This window comes from Medicago sativa, chromosome 1, assembly GCF_051527215.1.
Source record: "Medicago sativa cultivar Bolivia chromosome 1, Bolivia_mono, whole genome shotgun sequence".
Taxonomy (NCBI): domain Eukaryota; kingdom Viridiplantae; phylum Streptophyta; class Magnoliopsida; order Fabales; family Fabaceae; genus Medicago; species Medicago sativa.
The window spans coordinates 64,781,684-64,801,158 of NC_140749.1; the positions used below are offsets into that span (position 1 = coordinate 64,781,684).

The 19,475-nt window shown below is 33.6% G+C and overlaps 1 protein-coding gene across 6 annotated transcripts; it reads right to left on the minus strand.

The window, feature by feature from the left end:
• LOC146956408 (myosin-11-like) lies at positions 1-16,107 on the minus strand. Of its 6 annotated transcripts, none has more exons than XM_085728744.1 (27): positions 15,706-16,107; positions 13,732-13,860; positions 13,168-13,311; positions 12,910-13,055; positions 12,674-12,830; positions 11,584-11,642; positions 10,958-11,117; positions 10,715-10,864; positions 10,462-10,601; positions 10,225-10,371; positions 9,985-10,086; positions 9,368-9,425; positions 9,169-9,270; positions 8,053-8,090; positions 6,923-7,049; positions 6,663-6,833; positions 6,431-6,562; positions 6,041-6,150; positions 5,307-5,367; positions 4,840-5,017; positions 4,394-4,608; positions 4,203-4,307; positions 3,618-3,896; positions 2,173-2,312; positions 898-1,127; positions 437-457; positions 1-366 (listed from the first exon to the last, which is right to left on the minus strand). In XM_085728744.1, exons 1-27 carry the CDS (start codon positions 15,706-15,708, stop codon positions 311-313), a joined length of 3,360 nt encoding a protein of 1,119 aa, XP_085584870.1. In that variant the 5' UTR covers positions 15,709-16,107; the 3' UTR covers positions 1-310. The 6 variants fall into 6 exon arrangements, 5 of the variants coding, with proteins under 5 accessions (XP_085584870.1, XP_085584888.1, XP_085584876.1 ...); XM_085728762.1 differs by having other exon boundaries at positions 12,565-12,830; positions 15,706-16,098; XM_085728750.1 differs by having other exon boundaries at positions 6,431-6,590; positions 6,663-6,733; positions 15,706-16,093.
• Positions 16,108-19,475: the final 3,368 nt, after the last annotated feature.

A 19,475-nucleotide genomic window follows, 5' to 3' on the forward strand; every position in this document is an offset into this window, starting at 1 on the left:
TTCAGTGGCCAAAGTTGAGTAAATTGAAATGATATCTTGATCAAGATGAAGCACCATGTAGATTGCATTACAAGAAGGGGCGATAAACTATAAAAATATGTTATATACAAAATTGTCCCTATAGGTGTGATTGGATATCTAATAAGATTTTTACTCAGAATGGGTGACAGCAAGATGAAATACCGATCCACAAGTTCAGCTTTGATCGACTCTTATTGCTATCTCTACCTGACTGATCTACAAAATCCTGAGATGAACCGTGTATCTACAAATTTGTACGTCGGGTATGTGACTGAAGGAGTGATCGTGCCTAGCCAATGCAACCTCCATCCTTTTCTCGGACTTTCTTCGTTGTTTCCCCAGAGGCTGGAGGAGATGAAAATTTAAGCCAGATGGAAGAAACACAAGTTTTACTAGAAGAAATCATCAAACGAACCTTCTTTTTCACTTCCGGATCCTGAAAAATGCAATGATAAAGATAAGAAAAATTATATCGCCTTTTCCATCTTATTTTGTCTTTCTGTGAATAACAAGAGGGAAACTTAAACAAGAATATAAGAAAGTAAATCCAAAATAGAAGCTACATTCTTACTTTTTATCTTTTATGGCAATCACATCGTCACAGATGCATGCAACGGTGCTATTATACGAACCAGTTAAACTATATTTTCACTACCTTATCTGTGATATACATAGTAAACCCCAGATTAAATGCTGCAAAGGTCTCAAAAGAGTACTTATATTCTTATTTGAAAACTTCCATTTATAATATACATTCTAGGATCTTTGTATAAGGTTGTTTTACTCATCTGACAAATTATTTTCTCCTCAAGCAGTAAACAAGTTCAATAGGAAGATAACTAGCACATTGAAATTTGTGACGAAATTTGGACTGACCTGATCCTTCAGCTGCAGTGACATCCTGAACTACTAGTTGGGTAGAAGATAATGCTTCTGGATTTGCAACGGGTGCTGGAAATGTGAAATCAGAGTCTGTAGACGAAGAATCAGAGTTACTGGAAGCAACGTCAACTCTAGCAATAGGTCGAAAAGTTGAACTCAATCTTGATGAAGTACTTAAGATTGTCTTCAGCTCAGCAACTTGACTTGACATGGAAGATATCATCCTGATACACACTAATTCAGATCTAGCATTAATCAAATAGCATTCAGTTTTAAAATTCATAATTTATCGGGGCAGTGTCCATAAAAGGCCAACAAGGGGAAGAAAAAAAACAAAAATCCATTGATTCTCACGACAGTTAAACCCAAAATGATTTTATCCCCCTCATACTATATAACTCTAAACCATTATGCCGATCAATGCCCAAAAGAAACCAGTTTCTAATCCATTATGTGGTACATCTTAGCTATTTTTAATTGTTCAATATATGTCTTTGAATACAACTTGCATTGACTCGCACAATATTGTACAATGAACATTTTCTTTCAACCAGATACTGAAAATGTACAATTAGTTATATAAACTCCAGCAAACTCTTTTGGTTATGGAAGCAGATCTTTTTTAAGTAACATTGTCCCACTTCCTCATAAAACTAGGCTGACTCGAAATCTTCTAAAAGGTTAACTCCAAAGTTACCTTACTAACATAAATAATAAACCCTAACTGATTATTGCCTTCATTTACTGTTTTCCAATTTTGTAGATACTCTTAAGATAGAATTGTTTATACATCGTCAGATATTTCTATTGAAGGTCAATCCTCTAGCTTTGATAGGTCAGTCACACGTGAATTGACAAAGTGTACAACAACCAAACCCTTTACTCACTGGGTGGGGTCAAGTAGATGGGTAATATTGACAAAATGTCCTATTACGAGTCATGTTTAATGACAAACTATTTGATAGTATGTCTACTAATGCTTAGATAGTCGTTATGACTCTTGACAGACTAACTACGATCCTTTCGGCAACTTCATTTCCTTTTAGATTTGTTTGTCCTATATTCAGTTGAAAGATGATATGTCAAAGTATATAGAAGTAAAAAAATAAACATGAATTATTTTAGTCCCATTCCACTCCTTTTATTACGCTCTCCATTTTTCTCTCCGTGTCATTGTTTTATGATTTAACCAGCATTGGTGGATCCTGGAATTGGAAAATCAAAATTGCAAGATTACATGAATCCTCAAGGGAATAATACTAATACTACCTGTTCAATGAGTCCTGAAGCTGATATACTCTTTTTTCGGTTTCAGTTAACTTTTTGCGTAACTCTTCGCTGGTTCCTTGAGCTTCTACATATTTCCTTTCATATTCATCAGTTTTTTGTTTTTCTTCCTGCAACATGACCTGTGCAATGCAACATCAGATAACACTTCGTAAGCATGAATTGTATTACTAAAACCATATGTCAAACCTGTTATAAATATATAGGTTGGTGACCATGTGACTTTTAAATGATGCTTTGAACAACACTTTTCATCCTTGATTCTATTCTATGAAGAGCTCTTGTCGCCTTTATAGGTCTAGGTCTATGTCAAACCTGTTACACTAACTATCAAGTACAAGTATAGCAGTTCTTGGCTTTACTAATCTCTGCATTTACAGACCATTGCATGCATTTCACCTTTAACTTACAGAGAACTTTGTTTTCATTTAACATCAAACTAAATATATATTACTTTCATCTTGCCTCTATGATCAATAGAAAAATTCAACGACAAAAAAAATATTATTGTACTTTACTTCTGTATATTGATATTTCTCATGTAATTCAACAACAGTTGGTATTTTTTACCGGAACACTATGAATTCACTACTTTACGAATATCTTAAGTAATAAAAATTAGCAGAATAATTAAATTGAGTTATAGAACTAAAAATTTCCTTAAAATTCAAAGGGTTGATAAAGTCATTGAAACTATAGGGATTTAGGTTGAGAAGGGGAAAAGAGATAAAACAAAATCCAAGTGATAAAGTATATTAATAGTATATGATGTATAATGACGTGTTGCAAAAGGCAAAGCACAAACAAATGTTTATACTAATAGTGGACTCTAAATCCTAGTTAAATATAAAAACAAATCAAAAAATTGAATGACATGTGGAATCATTCTTATGAGGTCATCTTATAGATGTTTTAAAAAAAATTGATTTCTAAAAAAACCCAAAGGCACAATAATGATATTATGAGATATTTTAACACTAACCTCAAATTAAAGCTTACTAAAGTTTAAGCTTGCTACAACTAAACACACATATAAAATAGAATTAAGATACAACACACTGGCAGGCTCCTCTGACTGGAGAAAGGGCTAGATGCCTAGATCATTTGGGGAAGGAGACAAGGCCAGTCTGCGACTACAACTAGAGACAGAGGCCAAACAGCATCTGTGACATAGACGGGGCCAGGGCGTCTGGGATTGAAGATGGCGGGGAAAGACAGAATGATCGTCCACATGAAGAAAAGTCACAGCTGGTATGATTGTAAGTGTGCTACCGGACTGATTGTCAGTCAGAAAAGAGATAACCTTATCATTCTTGGTCTCTCTCTCTTTCGAGGCCATGCTGGCATTGGAAAACCAAAAAAAAGTACCAATGGAAGAAAAAAAAAATTACATATTCTAATAAAGTTAATATATAAACTAAGTTTACCTTTAAAGTTTTTATTTCTGCAGAAAGAGCCTCAATCTTTTCAGTGTCTCCAAGGGGACTAGAGAAATCCCTAATAGCTTCATTGCTTTCAGTGTCTCTGAGGGGACTAGAGCAATCCCTAATAGCTTCATTTCTTTCAGTGTCTATGATGGGACTAGAGAAATCTTTAATAGCTTCAATGCTTTCATTATCTTGGAAAGAACTAGAGGATTCCTCGTGGAGTGAATTTGAAGATTTTTCCATGGCAGTACTTTCATTTTCAACTGATATCTCCACAACCTGGCAATCCATGATAACAAACCATTTCATTTAGTTATGTCAGCAGCAAGGTCTTCAAGAAAATTATGCTAAAAGAGGGTTCTTCAGGTTTTTATATATTCATTATTGTCAGTGCCATTTAAACACCAAAGAAAATCCTAATAGTGTTTCTTTCTTAGTGAAAAGGAAGTAGTCCACCTTAAAGTTCTAACATATTCCCCAATTGTATATAAATCATAATAGTTTCTAAGAATAGTTCTCAAGGCGAGAAATTTAAGAAAAGCAAACACATAGGAATCTAACAAAAGAGTAAATATTAGATAGAACCTGCTTCTCATGTTCGTCGTTGGAGTGATTGACACTTTGTGAAATGATTGACGCTTTCTTAAGTTTCTGATACTCAACGAGAGCTTTATGTCTCCGCCAATAGGACTGCATATTTTTTGTTCCTAAAACTTCAGGAAAAACAAAAATGTTTTGGAAAAAACATATTAACATTACAAGGACACGGATCTAACCTGAATAATAGTTGCTGACCTAGTTTGCCTTATATGTCTGAATTTATCACGAGCACGTCGAGCAGCCATAGCCTGAAAACCTGACTGTAAGACAACGACAGAAATCTTCATTTCAGAGTAGCATTTTCTGGCTAATCTTCCACGTGCACAGGCTTGAATTTTGATGGCAGCTGCTTTCCTCCTCATGTGATAATATTGTCTCCGTGCCAGTTCTCCTAAGAATCACAAAAATAAAGTATTTCAGGAATATATTGATTGGACGAATGCTTGTGGAATTCTGTATGTAGAACTTCTTAAGTCTATGGTTCGGTGTCCTATTGAAAAGAAATGAAGAAGCTATCCCAAAAAAAAGAAATGTCAGGGAGGACAAAACTATAAAAATCCTCATGATTTAACCAGTTCATTACGAACACCATAAGGACAGTTGTAAAATACAAATATCTAACCTCTGCAAATAGACTGCACAAAGATAGAGGACTTCCGCAGTGTAGTATATCTTTTCTGACTAAAATGAGCTTTAGTATGCTTTTGGATGATTGTTGCAGAGTTGCTAAGCATGTATGCTCTCCGAGCATCCAATTCTGCCATATGACCAGCTCTTAGGAATATTTTTGTTTGCCCTATCTGGAAAATTAATTTAACACGATTATGAAAAGTTCAGTTCACCATACAAGAGCATCTTGCTAAAAAGAGTTTTAGTTAACATGTGTGAGTAAGAACACACATTTTACAGCATGAGCAGTTTACATGCCCCAATCAAATGTTTAAGAACCAGAAAATATTTTATGAAAATACTACAACAGAATCTAAACGACTGTAAGTTTAGCGTTAGAGGATAACCAATTCATTTTTTATTTTTTTTTAAATATTAGATGGTAGCAACGAATTAAATTCAATAGAATTCCAGTTCTACCTGATAACCTGTCAGCCCAATCTTCTCTAAAATCATTTTACACGATTCCTTTTCTTCGAAGCTGCACACATGCAGATAATTTTCAGGATGGGAAACCCGGTAAATATCAAAGCAGAAACCAATGGTATCATGATATTGGATAAAAAAAGTGGTTAAAATCATACTCCCTCCTGTCCTTATCAAAAGAAGCAAAACCAAAAAACATCAAAACCAATGCAATCATTAATCATATAACTTTTTGATTATTTTTACAAATATACCCTTATAGAAAATTGTGAAACATTAAATACACTCACTAATATTAAAAAAACAAACATTAAATAAAGGGTAAAAAAGTCTTTTAAACAATAACTACAACTTAAAAGTTGTGACATTTTCTTATAAACACATCTTTAGGCCATCTCTTATCCAATGTGGGATTTTTAACAGTTCTAATACAACAGTACTGAACCATAGTTAATGTTTTCTATAAGGAAATTTCTACTTCATCATTTCCATTTTTACAGATAAGGATTCTCCATTTTTAAATGGGTGATGGGAATAGACCACTCAAACTTAAGATATTCCTTTTACGTGGTGAAACTTCATATGCAAAAAATTCTGCTTCAAATCCTATTTTGCATAACTTTTTAAGTTATTTTTGCAGCAATTTATAAGATTCCCTGCATAGAAAATTACCAAAGGAAGGAGCTACGAAACAGCTTTGGCTAAAATATGCGTAAAGTTACACTTACTTCCCTCGAAGAATCTCTGGAGCAAGAATGCCTACTCGAGTTAAAAATTCATGAAAGGTCCTGTGAGTGGGGAATCCAGCACATTTTATTCTCACTGCTTCAAGAACACCCTACAATATCAACAACGGGGATAAATTCTACAAACGCTAGTTCAAAGAAAGCAAAGGGATATTAGCACTTGAGGTTGCTCATTCACATTCATAACACTACTTTAATAGCAAATTATGCTTTATTAAATACAATTAAGATTTCACTAAACAAAATAACTATTTAATTGAAAGAAACGTAGGAAAAATGTTAGCAAGTGGAGAATGTGAAGAGACAATGGAAGAACATGTAGTCCAACCCTGTAAGCAATCATGGAAGAACTTAATTTCAAAATCTACTTACACCAGAACGTAATTGATGCATGACGTTCATATTCTCAAATATCCCAGGTTTTAATAGACTATTCGGCTTCACACATCTAATATAGTGTGGCTCTGTCAGATTGAGCGCTTCCATCAAATGTTGTAATTGTAGCTGCACAAATAAGTACAACAGTATCCACCTTTCAATTGTGGTAAGGCTTATCAGATAGCATATTTTCTTCTTAAAAGGTAAAGAACTATATTTTAGATACCTTAAAACGAGAGCCAATAGAAGAAAACTTAGCAGATTTTGCTGTCTCCTCAGAAAGTGGAGGAAAAAGGCCTGATACAAATGAACATTTGGAAGTACTTAGCATGACTTGATGTTCAGGAACAACATAGTCTTTGTTTTTATCTATGAAAAGCTCAGATTGATACTGGACCTGAAAAGAAGTGCACAAAAAACAGACTAAAGCAAAAACCATAGTGAAAAATGGTATCTTGCATAGACACGATGAAGAATCAAACTCACCACCCCTGCATAATGAACAACAGTGAAGTCTGAGCGTGCCAATTTTGGCTTGATGAAGCGTTTGTGATCTTTGAATGTCTGATAAAGCTTTGTTGAAAATGTTTCATGAGTTGATTTGGGAAACATGCTGCATGCAGACAATGATCATGTCAATACAAAAAGAAAAAAGAAAAATTGAAAGAAGTTTAGACCTGCATATGAACAATTTTGCAAAAAATCATTAATTACTCAATAGGACAAATTATCAGAACACAATCTTAACATAGTTTACGTTTGACTTTAGGAAAAGTTACCAATGAACAAGAGACAAAAACTTACACATTCTAAGAACCCGAACTCACGAGAAACAGTAATGGTATTATTGAGATGGCCAATATTTCAGGAAAAAAAATCCCCTCTAATCCCACATAGCTCTACAGAGAAGAGAGTATTCTCTCCACCCAAACCTCTAATCGAAATACAGAATGGATTCACCCTGCATGCTCTCTCCTTAAAACTATGTTGCATTCCCCCAAATTGGATATGTCCTTATAAAGTCTAGCAGCTCATATTACAAAAGAAAACCTCTTAAAATACAACAGATAAGCTCCTCAGAGAAGAGGTAACCCTGTCTATGCCCAAACCTCTAATGTTCTAATGGAAAATACAGAATAAGTTCCCCCTTGTGATACGCTCTCGTTATAACTACATCGCATTCCCCCTATTAACTGCTGCATCTTTATTTCTTCTCTGACTTCCCCATTCATCTTAGTTGTTGGGCTTAGGCCCAAACTCAGTATCCTATCACATTCCTTCACTTTATACGAATAAATATCTTTTTGAAGAATTTATACGAATAAATATCAAATCCTATATTCCTATTACTGCCAATTATCAATTTGCCGCATCCCATTACTTGCAGATATCTTAGACTGACATTTACTTAAACAGTAACCATCAACTCAAAAAATAGAATGCATGGTAAAGTTATGAAACTTAGTCTATCACTTGGTACGTCGGCCCGATAACATATTAAATTATATCTAGCAACCCCAAAAATCCTCCGATTTCTCTAATCTGCTATCTCTTTTTCCAAATATACAAATACATACATGGTATATCAATATATGAAGGGGAAAAAATGTGCATACCAAGCCTCATCAAGCAGAGCAATTATTCCACCTGGTTTCTGCAAAATAATAAATTTGTACCAGGTGTTATAACTTTCTGAAAGCAGATTAAGAGGATTAAATCTTATCAAATTCCAAAAGAAATATACTACAGATATTAAAAACATAATTTTGAGAGATAGAAAAATCATGATGTGAGAAACATTTATCCAAATATAAAGCACGAATACGAAACACATTTTCATTTGTATTAAAACATATTTTCATTTGTATTAAAAATAGTGGAACAAATTTCTTTTTCCATGTGATAAGATAGGCAATGGGAAAAAAATGAAAAAAAGAGTGAAACCAAATATTTTAACATTGAAAACCCCCAAGATGTAAAAGAAAAACCGCAAAATCTTGCGATCAAAACAAAATCTCCACAATCCCGTAGGATTACAATGACTCTCTTGATACAAGAGGATTTCCCTCGTTCCTACCCAACTAGGAAGGTTTACAATATCCCTCCCAACTCCCACCAAATATGGTGGAAATCTATAATCAAGACTCTCTCTTGAAGAGGGTTCTCATTACTCTTCTCACTATACAACTCTTGATGCCCTTAAAGTAGGCATGTGCTGAGCACCAAATGGATCAAAATTTGGGCTGCCTATAGATTATTGAAATTTCAGACTCAATAATATCTTTTGTAATTTTCACTTGCATACTTCAAATACAAAATGCATAACAAAGCAGGCAACTCACAACACATGTCAATACTTCATTTGATTTGGTCCTACTAAATGATTGGAACCTAACAATGTTCATTAAGCTTTGTAATGAATTTGAGGAGCATTTGGACGAGCTTATATAGATTTATCTTATGATCTAAACACTTGTGGATGTGTTACAAGATCCTATGAATATTGTTTATACATAAGCTTTCATATGATGAGCACTTAAGGATAAGTGCTTAACTAAGGTTTATACATAAGCTCTTACCCAACCGCCCCCTTGGTAGTGCTCCTTGCACTAGAATCTGGGTCAGTAATTTTTTCTCGTTTCAAAAAGGTTACTAAAAAATACACGGGTACAAACTATATTTTCATAAGTTCCACCAAGAGATACTAAGCCAAAATCAAAGTTTGTAGAAACCTTTTCAATAAGATCTAGTACATCTTGATTATCTACAAATTCTAAGTAGCTCCAGTCAATCCCTTCTTTTGTGTATTCCTCTTGCTCCATCTTAAACACGTGCTGCAGGACATCATCAACATCAGATTGCATGTCAAGATAAAAGTGACAGTTGAAATTGTCAAATATATAAAAAAAAAAAAAAAAACTAACCTCATACCTGGTTGAAGTGCTGCTGCAGCTTTTCATTCGTAAAATTAATACAAAACTGCTCAAAACTGCCAAGAGTAAATTAATATTAGTTTGGGGTTATCTGCCTTGGTCTAAGGTGTACCTCATTGGAAAGGATACACCAATGACCCTCTTTTATAGATCGTTGATTCATTATTTAGAAAAATGTGATCAATTTTCAATCATAACAATTCGCAATTTTTTATTATAATCTGACATTTATCTGTAAGGGAAAGACTTGTGATCTCATTTTTATGGGGGAACACCATATATGCTGTCAGGCTTATCTTATTTTTAGAAGTTACCAAAAGAAAAACTTGAACAAACACGTCTGATCTAACTCAAAATGTCAATTGTATGAAGGGATAAATATTATATTGAGGATAAGGGTGTTCGAGCAACCTAAGACTATAAAGAAGCTCGGGATCAAAAGGGACATTGAAGATATATAAATGCACATATATATTACCAGGAATGACTGAAGGAATGTTGAATGTGTGAGACCCTGTGTAAGTGTGTGTTTGTCTGGTTCTTCCTAAATTAGTATGCAAACATAATAATACAATAGTAAGATCACAGATTCAAAGTAATATGATATATTCTCACCTATTAGTTTGAAAGCTTTCAAAGCCATATATGTCAAGAACACCAATGAGACATTTTGAATTACTATCCTGCCCAATGGAGATATTAATTTTCTGGACTAACCTGGACAAACAAAAAAACAGATGATTGTAATTGACATTTTTGTTTACTCTTTCTATGGTTGAATAGGAAATAGTTCAAACTTAAATAGCAATAATCAGACATTTCACACTTTATTTACACATGACAAAACCATATTACCAGTCAAACAAACGAGAATACAATGTCTTCGCCAAACCATCCCTGCTAACTGTTGCGGCAACAGGATCAAGACTTCTTTCGATGATTTCTTCGGGGGTGATCATCACACGCTTACATAGTGCAACTTCCACAGCATTAGGATCACACCTGAAATAAGAATAAATTCAATACATAAATAAATAGTATTAATATAAAGAAATATATTTCACAATGATAATAGTAAAAATTCAGCCATACATTAGAAGTTCTGCAGTTGTTTCTAGATGGAACTTGGAGTCTTTATCTGCTAGAACTGATGAATCAGTTTCTTCTTCTGATTTTTCAAATTTAATGTTTCCAAGATGAAGAATAGCAGCAATAACTCTGAAAATTGCATCCTGAGAGCAAGGCCGAAGGAGGTATATTGCTAATTTTACTTAAAAGTTGTTTGATGAAGCATATAGGCAGATATAAGAAATATTTGAGTCACCAACAATGGTCAAAGTCATACCTGCTCCTCCTGGCTGATTCCCACAATATCCATGGCTCTTTTGGTGCTAAGATACTCTTGAGCAGCATTTACACCAGCCAATTCATAGCAACTGGATTGATTAAGGTAATGAAATGATCTCGGGTCCCCCAACTTATATTTCTCCTTTTCCTAACAATAGCAGTTAAAATTCAGAATGCTGCCAAGAAATTCATACAATTCATGGAATAGCCAATAGAAAATATCATGCTTTGACTTGCCTACCTCAGGAGGAGAAGCACAGAGAAGGTAGAAACAGTGATAATTACGCTCTGGATCTGAGATTTGGCAAACACGAGATTTCTCAAGAAGATAAGTTCTAATAGCTGCACCGGATATTCGTCCATACTTATCAAATTGAATCTCAACAAATTTTCCAAAACGGCTGCAGGAAAAAAAAAAAACAAAAAAAAATAGAAGTAGATGTGAAGCTGCTACTTGTTATTGAAATCACTAATTTATAATGAGAAAGAACCTTTTCAACGTTAGCTAATTCTCTCCAATCTTGAAAATAAAAAACTTGAAATGATGATATCAATCCTGACGAAATCTTTTATCAAATGGAGAAATATCGCCATTTTTAATTCCATAATTAACTAAAATTCTCCTAATAAAATTCATAACCATCTAACAACCACAAGATAAGTATGTGATGGTCAAGTCAAAAGGATGAAGAAAAAAAATGAATCAAGTATTCAATTCAAAATTGAACGATATACTAGTAATCGCATACAAGGAAGTGTAGGTACAGTTTCAAGCAAATACACCTATTAGAGTATATACTAATCACATTTGTTTTGAAGCATTTCAAAAGCCAAAGCATCATAGAGCATAACTATAAATTTTCTTACCTGGAATTGTCATTTCTAACTGTTTTTGCATTACCAAATGCCTCAAGAACTGGGTTTGACTGCATCATTACGAGTTGAAAATTTGTAAGGAATCATGAGTGTAACATTTACTGATGTAAACCACAAAAGAACAAATAACAAAACAAAAGAAGGAATGGATACAGGGTTGGTTTGGTGGCTGGAGGAGTTGAGGAGTGAAGTCGAGGGTTCAATCTCCACTCCCAGCATAATGCAAACAATTACTAATGATATTAACATTGGTTGTTTGAAAGAAAAGAAGAGAAATCAAATATTCAAAATCATAATTTTTTATAATAGGAAAATATGCTAAGCTTTCTATTTTATCCATACAAAAATATATTATAAAATAAATAAGAATAGAGTACAGACAAGATTATAAGATATGAAAAAAGAAGGTGAAAAGACTAGAGGAGGAGCTTGAACTAGTTTACTGGATGATCAAATCGCAACCTAAATCTATAAACTATTAAAATACAAGTCTATTTCAGACATCTCTTGAAACTATTTAAATTAGCCTTATTTTCTTGAGCAGTGCCGACCCCACTTGGTGGGATAAGGCTTGGTTGCTGGTGTTTATTTTCTTGAACAGCAGTATGTTACCTATTCTTCTAGTAAATTCATAGTAGAAAGTCCTAACATAGGCCAAATCCATCTTGAACTTGTTAAATTCATAAAAATATGTGGTACCTGTGTTTCCTAAATGATGCAGCAGCGAGAGGTCCCGGGAAATATTGAAGATAAACCAAATTATCAATAAATAAAATAATATCAAATCATGTGCTAACTGATACCTATTTAAACCTAATATCTTCACACATGAATATATTTTTCACTTTTTACATTTCACTCCTTAATCGATTAAATATTTGGTCTTCATTATATATTTTTATGCATTCCTTCATTATTGTTCTCAAATGCCCTTGATAATATGTTTTTTAGGCATCACTATGTGGTTCTTACTTTGGTCAAGAGCAAGCATGCAGGTATAAACAATATGTCTTGGGATGAGCCACAACCAAACATGTAGATGCAGTAGCAACCATAATCCAGAGTTAGATAACCTTCTTACTTCTAGAACTTGCTGTTCAACAGTCCGTCCTTCAGATGCAGTGTGACCACCCAAATATGCCAAGTAAAGCATAAGCATTTTGGTGGTTTCTGTCTTACCAGCGCCACTCTCACCACTAACAAGAATAGAGTTGCTCTTCTCCTCAGTAATCATAGCCCTTATTTAAAAAAAAAAAAAAATCAATAAGAATACCATTTGAAAAAGACAATGTGGCAGTAAAAGCAGACCAAACTCACCTATATGCTGCTTCAGCAATAGCAAAAACATGTGGGCTTAAATTTCCGATTCTCTCTCCCTTGTATCTTTTCATTGCATTAGCATCATACAGGTGTGGAAGACTTTGAAAGGGATTGATCGCAATAAGAATATTTCCGGTATAAGTCTGCCATAATGTCAAATTATTATAAAAGAGATGCTCATAGCTTCAATAATAGGTCACTGTCTTCCATAAAGGTTAACATACTGATTTCAACTGAGCGTGGGGCTAATCTTACATATATTTCATTGATCTTGTATCGACTTTCCAAATTATACAGCACTCCTGGCTCATGCAAATAAGCAAGTTTGGTCATGTCATCAACACCATCGGTAGGAGCATCTGTATCCTTGGGATGTAATTTTGACAAACGGGAAACTACCTAAGAACATAAAAATAAATTTAAGATAATTGATCCACACATTATATGACCACAAATGTGAACAGCAGTGTTGCTAATGTAAAGTAAAATCAATTTTGTTCTTAGTCTTATAAAGCATAGTGTCTTTTGACATAAACAAATGTTCGAATTAATGTTTCTAACCACTTTCTTAATTTGCTTTTTAGTAGTAAGTTTTTAAGTCTACCATTTTATGTTTATTTTAATACAAGAGCCTCCTCAAAAAAAATCATTGCAAACATACATCTATCTTAAAATGTAGATAAATAATTATGCCAAACACACAAAATGCAGGAGGTTGAAATATCTAGGATCCTTAAATAATACCATCATAAAGTGGAACTAGAGATAATTAGAAACATAAGACTGAAAGGTTTTAACCTAGAGGATATCTCAACTTACCTTCTTCTCATTGCTAGTTTGAATTTCAGCTTCTTCTCCATTAATATTTAGTACTACTCCATCAATCCAAACTAATTCTGGATCGGCAACCCAAACGTGAGAACCGACAATTATGTTTTCGGGCATGCCCTGTATCATTTGTAATGAAAAGTATTAAGAAAGTTCTTAGATTTTAACATATTTGAAAAATGAAAACATTTATATTTCTATTTCTTGGAGGAAAAGATGTAGAACCAACAACAATACACAAATTTCAAGATGATTAATCAAACATAAGTATCAACATATTACACACACACACACACACACACACACCCCAAAGAACTGTCTATATATTATTCCATTTTGTCTACATAAAACAACAATTATCAACATACAAATGTATAAATCTATAGCCTATAGGCACAACAACAAAGATAAAGAGGGTCAAATTAATGTGCTTGAATTATCTTTTGTAGGGACTATGTGATATACTACCAGAAAATAACATTATATACACTATGCTATATGGTTTTTAAGAATAGTTTCTGCAATGTAGTTTATGTTGCAGGCCTTTGATGTGCAGGTACGTATTTGAAATTTGCGTAAAGTTTCTGCAGAAATAGCTTTGAACATAAATGAAAAGGTGTTAACATAAGACAAAATAAACATAAAAAACATAGAGTAAGAGACTGTGAGTATACTATTGGCAACCCACCCTGGCCATCACTGACATGACCTGCTGCTGCCATGTATGTAGCAGATATCCTAACAAGTCCTCCCCCCACCCATGACATAGAAATTACTAAAGAATTTCGATATTGGTACAGAACATTCATATCTAGTTAGGGGGGAAATTCAATGTTCAAACTTGGCAATTGAGTGTTGCACAAGTAAGATTGTAACTTATCTTCACACTGATGATCTCATCAATTACTGTTCCCGGTATGCTTTATACTCTCTCTTCCGCCCATCCTTAGTTCAGATGAGCAGCTCAGTCGGAACAGCAGCAACAGTACATAACAGAAAGTGCTCAACAGAAACATCCATACAAATTCAAGTATGAAGGTGTAACTAAACATCTCACATTCTCAATGTAACTTTTTCTTATGCTAATTTCAGCAGAAATTTATGAAGTTTATCATTTTCCTTGGTTTACAACTAGTTATTTACCTCACTATCAATGGCAAAAGTCACCATCTCTAATGAATCATAAAATCCCTACTCATGCAACTGTTGCAAATAAACTAATTTCAAAACCTATCTAAACAAGAACAGACAGTTGCATGCATAGGTAAGAAAGATCTGAATCAAATCATACAAAGATATCACATAAAGTCTTAGAATTTGGGTTGAACCTAACTCAACCCTTACAAAACCAGCTTATAAGGTGAGGATTGCCCCCACTTATAAACACATTTTCATGACTGAACATCTGGAGTGTGACTCAAGTGGCTCGATAGTGGTGACCTGATAGTAGAAAGCCAAATGGAGCTTGAATAGGCTCCGATACCATATTTAAATTTGGGTTGGGCATAACTCAACCCCTACAAAACTGTCTTTGTAGCGTGAGGATCTCCCCCACGTATATAAACACATTTTCAGGTTTTATCTCAACCAATGTGCAACACTTAACACACGCCCCAGACTGGACGTTTAAAGTGTAACCCAAGTGACCTGATAGCAGTGACCTGATAACAGGTGGTCTAAAGGATCTTGGATAAACTCTGATACAATAATAGAATTTGGTTTGGGCCTAACTCAACCTCTAGAAAATTCATGAAAGGTGTGGACCGCCTCCACTTATAAACGCATTTTTCAGACCTTATCTCATTCAATGACTTTTAACATACAGTGAAATCGAAAAAAAAGCGATAATCACCTACTTATTCATCAGCATCATAACATTAACATAATAACATACATTTTCACTGCAAATTAAAACCACTACGAAGCATGTTGAAACTATTTTACAAGAATTAGGATCTAAATTACCATTTCCTGGATTTTTATAACCTAGGCTGAAAAGTAATCACCGTCCAACAGTGAAATGAGTGTGTACATTTTCACCAAATTGCAATCATCGATCAGACACACATTGAACATGAACTGAAGTATCGTAATGGTGGAAGAATTGATGTTCGCAACAGATTCGAATTCGATGGAAATGAGAGAGAAAGAAATGAGAATGATGGAATGAGGGAGTTTTGCTTGTCTTTGTTTTGCGCGATTGGAGGAGTGGTGGAAGAGATTGTGGAAGCGAAATTGAGATCCGAAGACCCAGCAAAATCGCCATTTTTGTGGACATTCTTGTGGCTCTCACTTTTCCCTCTCCGTGGCGCGTGGACTTAGAAATTGAAGAAGCTAACATATTTGAAAGTTTGAATTATTATTTTTCTTCAATATTGAACGGGATAAGTTGTCTCCGCTTAGCTCAGTTGGTAATAGATATAGGTTGGAGTTTGAACCCCAGACATCCCACTTCTTCTGAACTCCAACCATTAGGCATGATATGTTGTCATTCTACTTTCTCGTCCTGAATAATGACATCGTCTTATCTGGTTTAAGAAATTAGTCTAAGTAGTTCCTCCGACCTATTTTTTTAACGTATATTTTAAAAATATATGTTATATGTTAATGAGGTGGGCTTTATAAATATATGGTTTATATTTTTAGATAAGATTGGCTCACTTGTTAATGAATTGACTTGTATTTTATGAAATCAACTTTATGATGTCCATGTAATGAGCTTTTGTTGTGGATTATCTAGGGATATATTTTCTAAATCTTAAAGTTTATCATGACTCTATTAAGCCTCGAAGATCCAATTCAGTAAAAAAAATATCCTCCTAAAAAAATAAAAAATTTCAATCAATCCCTCAAATGTTTTCTGTTAGCAAATTTGGTTATCTTGTTAACGCGATATTGTATGAATAAAGACAAAAGATGATATATTTTTTGTCAAAAAAAAAAAGATGATATATTTATATGCACCAAATATGTCAGCAAATATTTATATTTATACGAAAAAAGTTGAAGCGTTATAAATCATTGTAATTAAATTTTTTGAAGTGTGGTAGAGTGAAGTAATGATAGTATAAGAGTGCCAACACAATTCATTATATGTAGATTTTAGTTCAAGGTGCACTCCATTTTAATTGTGGGACAATGACATTAAGACTCCAATACAAGTCTAGACTACAAATAACAAATTATTTTATATTGTGTGAAAGCCCTTTACGACATTTTAAATAGATTAAAATGAAGATAAAAGAAAATATAAAACATTGGAGAGACATAAAATTGATACAGTCAAACTACAACAAAATGCAGTAATCACCCCAAACCAGTATTATATAGATAGTCCAACCACGTCCACAACAAAGTGGTTTAGTATGAAAAATTCAAAATTATATGGGAGTAATTTGTGTTTTACAGGTCTATTTTTAGACCTCGCCCAAATTAAACGAGCTATTTGAAGTATTAACCATTTAATTAATTAATCAACAACAAAATGTGTATCATGTATAAGATTTATTATGAAAGAATCTTTATTATGGGGGAAAATAATACATGGTTGAGCTACCAAAAAAAAGCAAAGATTTACATAGAATCAATGTAAACCTAGCCTATGCGCAATTATTTTGAGACGGAGCGAGTATTAACTAGTAAGCTAATATGGTTTGGTACTTGCATGTAGTTGTTAATTGTTATGAACAACTTCTCTACTTTGAAATCCTTCTTCACATGCAATATTTCTTAGGGATGATGAATTCCATCGGGTGTCGATGGTTTTGATGGAGTACCACGTGGAAGGAACTGCAACAAAAGCCCATCAAATTCCCTCGACAATCCTTCATCTTGCAAACGTCTGTAGCCAGCTCCAAGTTTAGAAGAAATGACCAGAACGAAGAAAATGATGACTAGAAATGTGAAAAGGATAGTCCTGTTATTATAATAAGAGAAAGCCATACCCTTGATCTCTTTAATTACTTAGAATGAAATAATTAAAAATATTGATATCTTTAATTAGGACAAGTTTCTATAGAAATGACATATGAGGGTGGGGAATGGTATGTTAATGTTATGGAATATGTAGACATATATATAGAGAGAATACAGCTAGTTTTCCATGCCGGAAGTACTAGTTTGTAATTCGTTTGGCTTGACTAAGAATAATTCGTATGGGTTGAATTTGAAGGTTGAAAATAGAACGAATCAAACTTTCTTGGACACCAAACTAAACATGAAAACGAGTATTGTAAGAAGTCATTAAACATGCAAGCGTGATTTATGTGTTGCTAATATGTGATGTTGAAGTGAAAAAAGATAGTGCACGGTGAAAATACGAAAACATAGACAATTTAGTTATATTGACATTCATTTAGGCTTTGTTTGGGAGTTTGGAGGGGAGGGGAGGGGAGGGTTTTGGAAAAAAGGAAGGAGCAAGTGGAAGAAATAGAAGACATTGGGAGGAGAGGGCTTTGCAAGTTAATTTTTTGCTCATAATAAAAAATCCCCCTCATTTGGGGGAACTCAAAAATTGCATTGGGGGAGGGGTTTGGGGGGTTATGGAGGGTTTATATGAATATTTCAAATTCAATCTATGTTGTTATAATATTCTTAAAATTAAAAGTATATTAATCATAAGTATTAGTTTATCATTCTCTAAAAAACTGTTTCTTTCAAAAAAATGTGAATTTTTTGTCCATTTTTCTATATATTTCCAACCCCCCAAAGTCCTCCCCTCCCTTCCCCTCCAAACTCCCAAACAAAGCCTTAGTCCTGAGTCAAAATCTGAGAAATGGAGACCCATTCAAGTCACCTAATATTTTTAGTTAAAAAAAAGTCTCCTGATATTTTATGATTCTTTTCGTACCTATTGATCATTTCATTTTCAACCTTTTAACATTTCATGCAAAATATAACAATCAGCAGCACGAAATGATATATATTCATTTTTGGGTACTACTGTATTTTATATCATGTGCTCTTTTGAACTCTATGAACATTTTATGAAATACACTTTAAAATTATTCTCAATTAATTCTCGGCATTTTTTTACCATAATATTGGTATAAAATTTACATCGTTGTTTTGTAGTGACTAATCTCTATCGAGAAAGCTGTGTGACACATAAAGTGGATTTTCTCCTTTCAACCGAATTTTTTCCATACACATGAGTCAGAAATCAAATATTTGATCACTTAAACCAATCCATGTTAGTTGGCAAGATTACTTATAATTGTCAAAAAAGAATTTACGTCGTTGACATTCTTTAATTGTTAGCACATAAACAAATATCTTCTACACAACTAATGTTGTAAAAGAGTGCATAGATATTTGATATGGTGGGATGGCAATGGGTACCCTATGGGTAGGGTACTACAATGCCCTTCCCCATACCCGCGTATGTAAAAAATACCCGTACCCGAACCCATACCCTTATGGGCAACAACTTTAGTGCCCTTCCCCATACCCTATGGGCACCTTAGTGCCCATACCCGCACCTATTACCCGCACATTAACTATGAAAATACAATAAAAATATCATAGTTGAAATAAAACTATGATTCAATTTTTTTTAAATCAACTCATAAAATAGTACGAATCGTAATATTTAACAAAATAAAAAACATCTAAAACATCCTTTAAAAATTGATGGATAAGTTATTGTATTATGTAGTTTTTAGGTTTAGGCTTAGACTTAAATAGCTAAATAAATTAATTAATTATACATCAAAAATAAATAAATTATTTATCAT

What these genes read in the sequence shown, in the direction of transcription:
- LOC146956408 (XM_085728744.1), bottom strand. An exon ending in ACAAGATCAATGAAATATAT is followed by an intron (nt 13,056 to 13,167) that starts GTAAGATTAGCC and finishes ACATTATGGCAG; the next exon opens with ACTTATACCGGAAATATTCT. An exon ending in TGCAGCAGCACTTCAACCAG is followed by an intron (nt 9,271 to 9,367) that starts GTATGAGGTTAG and finishes GATGTCCTGCAG; the next exon opens with CACGTGTTTAAGATGGAGCA.